This window comes from Chrysochloris asiatica, unplaced genomic scaffold (assembly GCF_000296735.1).
Source record: "Chrysochloris asiatica unplaced genomic scaffold, ChrAsi1.0 scaffold00003, whole genome shotgun sequence".
NCBI lineage: Eukaryota > Metazoa > Chordata > Mammalia > Afrosoricida > Chrysochloridae > Chrysochloris > Chrysochloris asiatica.
This window is the reverse complement of record NW_006408521.1, coordinates 15673090-15685804: the sequence shown is the minus strand read 5'-3', so window position 1 is coordinate 15685804 and position 12715 is coordinate 15673090. Positions and strand designations below refer to the sequence as shown.

Below are 12715 nucleotides of genomic sequence, written 5' to 3'. Positions count from 1 at the left end.
TCTCGAGCCGATTTTTGAAATTTTCTCTTCAGCTCTTTGACCTCTTCAATTTTTCCATTTGCTTTAGCTTCTCTACGCTGGAGAGCAAGTTTCAGAGTCTCCCCTGACATCCATTTTGACCTTTTCCTTCTTTCTTGTCTTCGTAATGACTTTTTGCTCTCTTCATGTATGATGTTCTTGATGTCATCCCACCACTCTTCTGGTCACTATTTAGTGAGAGTCACTATTAAATCGCCAAAACAATTTAGTGCTTCAGGACCAGTGTTTTAAAAAGTAAAATAGAATTGCATAGAATAGAGTGAACTGCAAATTTTCATGGTATGTATAATATTTTGAAATGTTTACTTTAATTTCATATATAAAAATATGCACATATATGTATTCTTCAGTTTATACGTGTCTGGGTGGAAAAAGCAGTGTATGCTTGACTACTAACCTAATGGTTGGTGGTTTGAACCCACTGAGTGACACTGTGGAAGAAATCCCTTGAGACCTGCTTCTGTAAAGATTATTGTTGTTGTTGTGAAGTGCCTTTGGATCAGTTTTGATTCATAGCAACCCTGTGTAGCATTTGCAAGGAGCAGCTGGCGAGTTTGAACCTCCGACCTTGTGGTTCAAAACGACCTTGCAGTCTAGTGCATATTCTATAGTGCCACACTAGGACTCTAAGAAAATACAGTGGAGCAGTTCTATTCTGTAACACATGAGGTCATCATGAGTTAGAACTGACTGGACAACAACAGGATTTTTGGTGTTAATGAGCCACTATGGAAAACATAATTTTTGCTGTAAGTTACGGTCAAAATGTGCAACAACCATGTTATATTTCATGCATCATTATTTTTATTTTTCTTTGATCTACAACATCATCAAGATATAAAAGCCATGCTTATCTCATTTGTACATGACACAGTCATGGCATATAGAACTCACAGAAGAGATAACAGAAGCATGATTTATGATCGTTTTGGTAGGCCATAGCGGAAGCAAATCATGGAGATGAAATATGAGTATATAAAACAAAGGTAAAGTCCTTGTTATTGAATGGGGAGGTTTCTTTGACAGCAGTACTTGGTATAAAGACCTAGAGCAGTCATTCCTAAATATACGTTAGATTTTATTGACGCAATCTGTGGATGGTGTCTGGGAATCTGCAGGTTTCACAGTTTCCTGGATGAGTCTGATAACCTGGCAGTTTGGTCAATAAATTCGGTTGTATTTCCCTATTGTTAGTTACCATTGTGTTATGAGTCACCTCAATAACCACATGTGCAACAGAACAAAACATTACTTAGTCCTGTGCCATATTCATGATTGTTAGTATGCTTGAGTCCGTTGTTGCCATCACGACAGTTGGACAAACTGACAAACAGGTGGTAGAACTACATGTGTATAAATCAGGAAGAAGTCCCCTGAAAGGTTTTCTAAACATGCAAATATTTTTTAAACTTAATACTCTAAGAACCAATATGTTTCAGAGTTACTTTTACCTCTGTCACAGGTTGAATTGTGTCTCCAGAAAATATGTGTCAACTTGCCTAGACATGAATCTTAGTACTATGTGGTTGTCCTTCATTTTGTGATCTGATGTAATTATCCTCCATTTTGTGATGTGTTATGAATCCCGTATATTAATGAGGCAGTAGTAGTATGCTGTTGGTCTTGAGTTCTCTACCCTTATTCAAGTTACCACCCTTATGGAAGTCATATTCTTTCTTGAATCAGTCCTTTTATCTTCTAAGAGCTCAAAGGAGAGAAAAGCAAGCAGAGAATAGAGGGACCCAACTGACACCAAGATAGAGGAGTTGGAAGTGGAGCACATCCTTTGGACCTGAGATCCAAGGTCTGAAAACCTCCTAGATGCAAGGAAATATTGATGTCAAGAGACCTGAGATCTCCGAGGAATGCCAAGATGTTCCAATAGAGTCCCTGAGCTGATACGAAGAGAAAGCCTTCCCCTAAAGATGATGCCCCAAATTCAGTCTTCTAGCTTCCTAAACTATAAAAGAATAAATTTCTGTTGATTAAATCAATTTCTCTTTGTGGTATTTCTGTTATAGCTGTATTAGAAAACTAAAACCGAATCTAGTATCAGGAGTGGGGTCCTTCCTCAAGAGGATCTAGCCTTCCCTTCATCCTTGAGGGTCAGTAAACTGGCTCAGGTTTGTGAATTGATTGAGGGGCCGTGACTCTCTATTTTAGCAATTTAAGTTAGACCGCCATTCACTGGACCTCGAAATCTCCTGCTTGTACAGATCAAGTAAATATTTAGTAGATTTCCCCTTATTATTCTATAGGAATGAAACTCAGGAGAAGCTATTTAATTAAAAACCATTATCTAAAATTTCTGTACAGTTAGAATAGAAGATAGACAGCAGAGTTAATTTGCTTTCCAATCTCTCTCTTTGCATATTATAACTTTCTAATCTGCTTTTTGTCTGAACCTCTACATGAATGGAAACCCTAATGTGAGCTGCATACATTTCTCAATCACATAATACTTTGGTGCTTTTGTCTCTAAGATTTATTGTATTTTGTGTGAATTTTAAAGTTCAATTCTAAAGGCCTTATAACCACCCTGCTTTCTAATTAACAGTAAGCATAATATATATTAGTATGGTAAATATTAACCACACATATGAAAAAATATTCAGAATCAATCTAGGTTTCTGTGTTTGCTTTCCCCCCCCCCCTTTTTCTCTCTTGAAGGTTAGATTTATACTCCACAAGGTTCAAGAGAATGAATATATAATTTCAATAAAATACTTCCCTGAATACCAATATTACTTTATATAGTAATTATAGGATTTTAAATGCCAATGAATTCTGTTTCCTTTGTGTGAATTTATGAATGTAATAAAACACTTTTGACAAGGTAATCAAATAAAACAATCTAAGATTTAATTATCAGCTTTTTAAAGATTTTATAAACCAGATACTCTAAGTGCCAGAATCACTTAGGAGATTTAGGAGTCACAGAATCTCATTAAAGTTTTATTTTGCTTTCTAAATTAAAATAGAAAAAATTTTTTGCATGCTCAGTTTTAAAAAGTCCAGCATAGAAAATTACAAAGATGCCTACGGCCATATCTCCCTGAACATGCCCAATCTCTTCTGATATTGAAAGGTAAACAGGGTCGGGCCTGGTTAATACTCATTGAGGAGAGAAGTACAAAGAAAGAATGAAAAACCACTCCAATCTCTGTAACTCAGATAAAACTATTGTAAATATTTTGATGAATATTCTAGACATCTCAATATATGCATGTGCAGCTCATACAAACCTATACCTAGCTTTACATAAAAATGTTATGATGCTCTATAATATTCTGTTACTCATGTTAAAACTAGATATTGTTTTATATCCACTCCAGTAAGTAGAGAGACAATCATCATTTTGAATGGTTTCATGATACATGTTGTTGTTAGGTGTCATTGAGACAGTTCTGACTCTTCTCAACCCTATGTACAACAGATATATATATAATACTATAATTTATCTCAAGAGCTCTGGTAGCGTAGTGTTTACGAATTGGGCTGCTAATCTCAAGGTCAGCAGTTCGAAACTACCAGTGGTTCTGCTCCCGTAAAGATTTACAGCCTCGGAAACCCTGTGCAGGGTCACTATGAGTCGGAACCGACTCCACAGTCCTTAACAACAACAACATAATTTATCTAACTCACCTTCTACTGACTGATATTTTGATTGATTCTTTTTGTTTTCTCCTACTTCTCACTTTTGTAAGTTTTTTAAAGACAGATTCCCAGAAATTAAAATTACCTTGTGTATTTTTGTGTTATTTCTGGGATCTATTCCATTCTATTGGTTTGTCTATTTTTGAGTAATTACTATTAGGCCTTTACTTCTGTAATTTATACTTTTTTTTTGGGGTAGGATAAGTATTCATTCATTTTTTTTAGATTTTTTTGCCATTGGTGAACTTAAACAAATCATTTGGTTAAACCAAAGAAATCCCTGCTAGGTTTTCCAGTTGGGGTAGTATCATATTTGTAGATTAACTGAGGGAAAATTGGCACTTTAACAATACTTGCTTTTTAAAATTGATACAAAAAGGTGTGTTTTAATCATACATTTAAGAATTTTCATATTTTTCAGTAGTATTTTATGTTTTTTATCATATAGGTCTTGGCCATTTTAAAAGATTTCCCCAGATATTTTAAGTTTCTCATTATTTCTGTAGATGGACTTATTTCCTCCTGTATTTCCTAATTGTTAATTTAAAATATTTTTTAAATGATTTACTGTATTTATTTTGCATCTAGACAAAATCTTACAGGTTTTTTCTAATAACTTAGCTGATTCCAGCCTTCTAAAGTCTCCCCAAGTGGTACCCAGGAGAAGTTAAATATAACTATCTTATTATAGAAGATAACCTAAGACCATTAGTGAATATAGTTTAAAATAAAATAGAGTTTATGGAATATAGGTTTTCCATCTTGTTATTTTTTGTTGCTGTCCAGCGGACTTAGATTCATAGCAACCTTATGTAACAGAACAAAATGTTGCCCCAGCCTGTGTATACTTCATAATCTTGTCCATTGGTGTTGCTACTGTATAAGTTCAACTAATTGAGGGTGTCCGTTGTTTTTTCTCTCTTTTTTTAAATGTTTTATTGTGAATTATGTGATAGTTTACATGGGAGAACATTAGATTTACATTCATCCTATCATATATCCTTTCATTGCCATGGTTACAGTCCCCTCCATGCATCATCAACCAACCAAAGGGTATACCCTGCAAGCCTGGCCCCCCTCCCCCCATCAGCAACCTCCCTCCCTCTCTGGGTCTAAAGTCCACAGCCGCTTCCGTCCCTGCCTCCATATCTGGCGTCTGACTCTCACTTTTTCAAACATGATGTCTTTTTTTTTTTTTTTTTTTTTTTAGCAATTTGTCTTTCCTGATGCCATGTCTAAAATAAAAGTTAAAATCTTGCCATCCTTTCTTCTAAGGGACATTCTGGTGTATTTTTTTCTAAGACTGAGTAATTTGTTTAGTAGTCTACAGTGGATTCAATATTCTTCACCAACACCATAGTTAGAAGATGTCAAACAAAGCATACTAGAGTGAGTCAATATGCTCCTCTTGCTAGGTTTTCTAATATTCTTATAAGGAGCCCTGGTGGAGCAGTGGCTCAAGCATTGGGCTGCTAACTTTAAGGTCAGCAGTTTAAACTCACCAGTGCTCTTCAGGAGAAGGCTGAGCTGTCTGCTTCTGTCTAGGTTTACAGTCTCAGAAACACGATAGAACAGTTCTACTCTGTACAATAAGTCGCATTTGCATTGGAATTGACTCCACCCACCGCAGTGAATTTGAGTAAGTGAATATTCTTTTATTCCCTTTGATACGAAATCAGTAACTTAGAACTGAGTTGTGTGGATTCTATATGAGGTGGCTTTAGTAAGTATGAAGAAAAACGGAATTAAAAGACTGAATTTTTCCATGAACTTTTTGAAGCCCCCGCATATTGCTTATGTGGACAGGATAAAAGACTGGTTTCATTAAGTCTGAAGTTAGTGTCCTGAGTTCAAAAAGTAGACTGAAGGAATGGAAGGGAAAACAGAACTGATTTCCTCAAGGATGGAGTTTACTAGGTTGCAAATTTCTGGATGGCATTTATTTTTTTTAATTCCACTAGCAAAATACAATTTCTTTAGCTCCAACTATTCCTACTTTCCCTTCCCTACTGCTCTAACTACCCTTCATCCCAAACCCCCAGCAAGTAGGTGTAAGGTGGTCTGACAATGCCATCTGCTGGTGTTCCATGGAACTGTATGAACTAACCTCTCGTTCCACCTTAACTTGTTGGAGAACCTGGGGCTTTAGACTGGGCGTGTGCCTTGAAAGCCAACCCCATTCTTGGGAGTGAGCAATTTATGGTTGTGGCTACAGAAAGAGAGAAGGACCATCAAATTCCCAGTGCTGGGAACAACTATATAGGGGGAAGCAGGGAAACAAGGAAGGAGCCTGAAAGCCCACATCTACAAGGGGCTGGCAGAGTGCAAGGATGAGGTCCAGAAAAATGACCTTCAAAGGAGTTCCAGCAGGAAAAACTTGGAGAAAGCCCCTGAAGCAAAATAGGAGAAGGGCGATTTTTAAAAATGAAGTATCTATGTTCAGTCGTGGGGCAGAGATATGCCTAACTGTTGGCCTTCAAGTCAATTCTGACACCTTCCTTTAGGGATATCATCATCACCTTCTTCTTCTTCAATATAAATTTTCTGTAAAATGCTTTGTCCATACCTTGAAACTCGACAATTCCATACATGGTAAATTCTATTCAATATTGACTTTTCTCTCTTCACCCTTTCTCCGTACCTCTCCTTCACTTTCTCCCACTCATCTTTTCTCTTAAATTCTTATTCTTGCGATGGGAGCACGGTAGCTCTGTAGGATAAGCACTGTACTACGAACTACAAGATTAGCAGTTTGAACCCCCCAGCTGCTCCGCAGGAGAAAGACAAGCCTTTCTGCTTCAGGAAGGATTCACAGCCTCAGAAGCCCTATGCTGGGTTACTATGAGACTGACTTCACAGCACGCAAAAACCAACATTCCTGCAATCTTATGCAATTCTTGCAATCCCCCTCCTTCCTTTTTCTTCCTTCTATTTGGAAGTGAAAACAAATCTTAATGACAGTGATAAACTAAGGATAGTGTTTGTGGGTCAGATTTACCAAGGAAAAGGGAAGGCAGAGGTTGCGAAATGAAGAATCGAACCAAATCGGTGCCACTAATACCTCAAATTCTTGGAGGTGAGTGAGTACAAGTACCTTTAAAAAATTGCCACAAGTGTCAATTTTCCTACTCAAATCCTGCAGAATTTTCCCCATGTTTTTTTCATTCAAGATTTTTGTCTGTTTTCATTAGTCCCAAATCCCCAACATTTAGCTCACATCTGACTTGTAGAGGGAGCATCATCAATATCTCTCTCTGGTGAATGAATGAGTAACTATTCTTGTTCAACAAGCAAATGTGATTTATTCTATTTTGTTGTAATTGTTGTAAGGATGCAAATTTTCATAGTAAAAAAAGACTTCTGTGGAATAATTTAAGTGTTAATACATGAGGCTGGTTCTAGTAGAAATTATTCTTTAAGTTCCAAACTACCAACTCACTGACTTCTATAAAATAGCTTGTTAGTACGATGGAGATTATCTATATATTTTCTCTTCATCATATTTCAAGAGTATACAATATATATATGTGTGTGTATATATGTGTATACACACACACACACACACACACACACACACACACACACATTGTTGTTAGGTGCCTTCAAGTCGATTCTGACTCATAGCGACCCTGATAGGGTTTCCCAGGGGCAGCTGTGATTTTGAACCGCTGACTTTGCAATTCAAACTACCATTCTATCCAGTGCATTATCCCACAGCGTGATGATTAAATATAGAGGGAAAACAAACAAACAAACAAGTTTGGAAAGCTGAAAAAAAGCATTTGGCAAATGATCTCACTGTATATTTCTCTTTTTGCTGAGTCTCATTTGTCATATAAACCCTTGGTGACAGAGATGGAGAAATATTTATTCTCTGTAGGCTTGCTATGAGTCAGATTCTACTCGCTGGCAATGGTATTTTATATAGCACTAAACACAGAGACTCGAGCATGGTGGCTTCAAAGGATAAGCACTGAATTAACCAGTTGCTCCACGGGAGAAAGAGGAGGTTTTCTGCTCCCTTAACGATTTAAAATCTAGGAAACCCTATACAGGGTTGTTATGAGTCAGAACTGACTCGACAGCATTTAACAACAACAAACACAGAAAGGATGTTGGATTTACCTAATACTTTCTGTGCTCTGCCTTAAAACTGGAGAGACTAGGCAGGCTTCTTGTATTTCATAAATTGTTCTTCTGTTGTTCGTGTGTAAGAATTTTCCAGGGTTGGGAAAAAGACAACTGTGACCTCCTATGTACAGGTTCCAGGGTTTCCTGAAGGTGTGTCTCACAAATGTCTGGGATCTTCCACCACACTACAAAGGGGAGGCTAGCGTGAGATGAGTGGACGTGTCATATCCAAGTGTGGCAGACCTTGGATAATTCTCTAGGATGTGTTCCTGCATCCTGCTTCAGCATGGGTGTCTGATCCTGGCTGGCTTTGGTCTTCGTGGCTGTGGAAGGAAGGACTGGTGTTCCATCTTTAGTGCATTGACTTCATGGAATGTGAGATGCTACTAGTATGAAAAGAGCTTGGACTGGCCTTAGAACCAGAGGGCTCTCAGGTAGACTCCTGGCAATCCCTCAGGCTGATGTGTGACATAGCATAAGATAAGTAATGTATCAGGACTTGTTATATCTTTCTGCCAAATGGGTATAATGAGGCTTCCCTAGACAGACTGATGGAAGGCTTGGCGCTAACATGTACAGATTGTAGCTCTTTCTCCGCTCATCACCGTAGTATTCACCTGTTACCTTTTCATGTCTCCTTAGGTACCTTGGGATCACCAGGCCCCTCACCTACCCTGTAAGGCAGAACGGGAAATGCATGGCGAAAATGATTCTGGCTGTCTGGCTGCTCTCCGCCTCCATCACTCTCCCCCCGCTCTTCGGATGGGCTCAGAACGTGAACGACAACAAAGTGTGCTTGATCAGCCAGGATTTCGGCTACACCATTTACTCCACCGCAGTGGCGTTCTATATCCCCATGTCTGTCATGCTCTTCATGTACTACCAGATCTACAAGGCTGCCAAGAAGAGTGCTGCCAAGCACCGGTTCCCTGGTTTCCCCCAGCGCCTGGATGACCCCGAAAGCGTTATCTCCATCAACGGCAGCATGATGAAGAACCAGAAGGATGTGGAGGAATGCGCTAACCTGTCTCGGCTCCTCAAACACGAAAGGAAGAACATCTCCATCTTCAAGCGTGAGCAGAAGGCGGCTACCACTTTGGGCATCATCGTTGGCGCCTTCACCATTTGCTGGCTGCCGTTCTTCCTCCTGTCGACTGCTAGACCCTTCATCTGTGGAACCTCCTGCAGCTGTATCCCACTGTGGGTGGAGAGGACTTTCCTGTGGCTGGGCTATGCGAACTCGCTCATCAACCCGTTTATCTACGCCTTCTTCAACCGCGACCTGAGGACCACCTACCGCAGCCTGCTCCAATGCCAGTACCGTAACATCAACCGTAAGCTGTCGGCTGCAGGCATGCATGAGGCCCTGAGGCTCGCTGAGAGACCCGAGAGACCCGAGTTCGTGCTGTAAGGTTAGTCATCACGATTTCCATGTTTACAACCCTCCGCTCCAAGTTCTTTTAAGGACTCTTTACTGAGGCTATCAGATTTGCATTCCAAACAGTACAGATTCCAGTCCCTCACCCAGTAACATTCCAAAGACCACAGAGAGGTGCTTAGTTGAATCAGAAGAGGAGACCATAAAGAATAGCGTTGTCTTCCATATTTTTTACCTATAAATAATATCCAAAGTATTCCCTCTTCTCTCTGATCCCTAGAACACTATCATTTTAATTACTATTACTCATCCATCCAATAAAACTTTTTTGATGACTATACCCTTCATTATTAAATGTTTCCCTTGAGGAAGGCAGCAAAAGGCACCTTTCCAGTATGCAGTTACATGCACAGAGGCTAAAAAGAAACAGCCGGGGAGGAAAGGGAGTGGAGAGAATGGGGAGATGTGAGGGTAGGGCAGTGTCTTCAAAGTCATGGAAACAAACATCCCCAAAGTGCTGTCTCATCCTCTTAGTAGTTAAGAAGTAATAACAATTGTTGATCTTGTTTAGGAGACATTTTTTGTTGTTATTTTTTTGTGCCATCGAATTGCTTCACACTCACAGTCACCCTATTTGACAGAGGAGAAATGCCCCCATAGGGTTTCCTAGGCTGTAACCTTTACAGGCGAGTCCTGGTATGGTGCTGTAGGATTAGCACAGGGCAGCTAACTGCACAGGTGGTGGTTTAAACCCACCATCCACTCCTTGGAAACATTATATAGGGCCGTTATGAGTTGTGATACATTTGATGACACATAACAACAACAACAATCTTTACAGGAGCAGAAAACTACTTGTTTCCTCTCATGGGGCTGCTGGTAAGTTTGAACACTGACCTTTGGATTAGCAGCTGAGTGCTTAACCGATGTACCACCAGGGCTACTTAGGAGACATTCAAACCATAAAAACATATAGCTACCGAGTGAATTCCAACGCATAGTGATCCTATAGGCAGAGCAGAACTGTCCCATCGAATTTCCAGAGCTGTAAATTTTCCTGAAAGCTCTCTGGCACATTTTTCTCCCATGGAATGGCTGGTTGTTAGTTAGTTAGTTAGTTAGGTAGTTAGTTAGTTAGTAGGCTGACCTGTTAGTCACTATACCACCAGGCCTCCATCAACATTGCAGTGAACATCCTGTACTTATCTTAGTGTATTAGGATCTGAAAAAGGATGGCAAGGGACTAATGGTTGATAGAGAAGTGGACGTTTCACTTGCAACCCACTTGCTAATGAATTTGACTTGGTAAAGAAAGGAGGAGACTGCGTAGTACTTAGAGTGGTCAGCAGGTCAAATGAAGGTTTTGTTATGAACTCTTCAAATGAAGCTTGAGATAGAGGAGATTTCTTCATGTTTGAGAGATGAGGGAAAGAATCTTTGAAATGAGAAGAGGAAAGGCACTTTCTAGACTACTCATCTCTATCTTCGTAGCAGGAAGACAGTCATGGACATAACTCAATAGATGATATGGATGTGTCTCAGTACAAGTTTACTGACAAAGTCAGCCATCCAGCTGTAGTTTTCAGTCAGACCCTACTTTGACTGGCATAGTCTCCAGGTCTAAGAGAATGACTCTCTCATCATAATGTCTCTCTTTGTTTAATTTTACTATTACAGAATCTTATAATCATTTAGGATGCTTGGTCTACAAATATCCACTAACTTTAGGCAATTTCTAGTGACAGAGTTATGTTATGAACTTGCAATAGCTGTTATTTTTCTAACTTGATACTAGTCAGTTCCAATGTTGGGAGACTTCATTGTTCATTTCTTGCCATACTTTGAGGTGGATACAGGATGTACGTGACATCTTTCCCATTTATGTATTTTTATACGGCACACCAAAGAGCTCTGGTAGCATAGTGGTAACGTGTCAGACTGCTAACCTCAAGGTCAGCAGTTCGAAACTACCAGTCATTCCACAGGAGAAAGATGAGGCTTTCTGCTTCCATACAGATTTACAGCCTCAGAAACCCTACGCAGGGTCGCTATGAATCGGAATAGACTCCACGGCACATAGTCACCCCCACCACACACATACATGGGCCCTCTTCTTTGAATATGAGAAGAAATGAAAAGCAGTGAGAGGAACAGCTACAGGACCCAAAGAAAAGGAAAAGAACAGAATTTACCTCAATTCTGATCTTGGAAGACTTCCTGAAGGCTCTGGCCTTAAGTATGTCCATGAAGGTGGTAGAAACCTTTATAGTTCAAGGAAAGCTATTCTGCAGGTAGGGTACACTAATGTGGGAATTTATACATAGAAGAGTGAGAAGACAGATCTGGTGAAGGCTAAGCATTTGTGTGAGGAAAACTGGAGCTCAGAGTGGAGAGGTAGCATGGGATTAGATTATGAAGGTTCTTCAGTGCTAGTCCCAGGAATTTTGACTTTTTTGTGTAGAAAGGTGATTCTCAATCAGGGGTAATTTTACCCCCACCCTCACCCCAAGGACATTTAGCAATGTCTGGAAACAGTTTTGATTGTCACAAGACTTGGCTATTACTGGCATCTATTGGAATGCTGTTAAACAACTTACAATACACAGGTCAGCTCACCCACTATGAATAATTCAGCTCAAAGTGTAAATAATGTTAATGTTGAGAAACTCTGGTGTAGACAGTTGTAAGCCATTGAATGGATCTCTGTAAATGGGGAAATAGAATTATGAAACTGGGGAAGATGGAATCAGTGGTCCTGAGCAGGAAGGGTCAGAAGGTAGAGTCTGGATGTAAAGACTCTTCATTGATTTGCTTGTTCCAGAAAAACCCTAGGAGTGGGGTTAGGAACTGGGGTGCCTACTGCAAGGCCAGCAGTTTGAATTTACCAGTCATTCTGCTGGGGAAAGAGGAGGTTTTCTGCTCCCAAAAAGCTTTACAGCTTCAGAAACCCTGTGCAGGGTTGCTATGTGTTGGAACTGACATGGTGGCACACAACCACCACCAAGCACTACATACAAGGCATGGTGTGGTGGCAGAAAGATGAATAAGTGACAGTCTTTGCCTCTGGAAGCTCACAAACCAATGGACCGTAGTGGTGGTAGAGGTGATAGTTGTGGCCGTAAAAGGCTAGCAACCACAGCTGCACACTACAGGATTCACTGTCTGCACAGGTCCATTCAAGAAAACGCCAGTTCAATATCTCAAAACAACTCATAATTCTACTGGAGTCATTGGTAGAACAATAAAAGATATCTAATTTGTCGTTCATAGCCAAATATCTTAGAATCCTTTTTCTGCCTTATATATTGCTCTAGATCTGTGGTCACTCCAAAGACTCTGGGCAATTCCATCTAATTTCTTCTAGTCCTTTTCTTCCCACCTGGCCTGCTTGGCTTCTGATAATCTTTTATCTTGACCCTGTGCTGTAATTTATTGGCTTTTTTTTTCCCCTTTTAGATAATTGTTTTCTTCCATTTTAGGTTTTGTAAACAATCTATTATACTGTGTGTT

General features: G+C 39.7%; 1 protein-coding gene across 1 annotated transcript in view; it reads left to right on the top strand.

The window, feature by feature from the left end:
- The window catches only part of HTR7 (5-hydroxytryptamine (serotonin) receptor 7, adenylate cyclase-coupled), a 92685-nt gene extending 83447 nt beyond the window's left edge, over positions 1 to 9238 (top strand). The window contains exon 2 of the mRNA XM_006831131.1: positions 8470 to 9238. Coding sequence (XP_006831194.1) covers positions 8470 to 9238 — 769 coding nt within the window. The remainder of the gene's footprint in view (positions 1 to 8469) is intronic.
- Positions 9239 to 12715: the final 3477 nt, after the last annotated feature.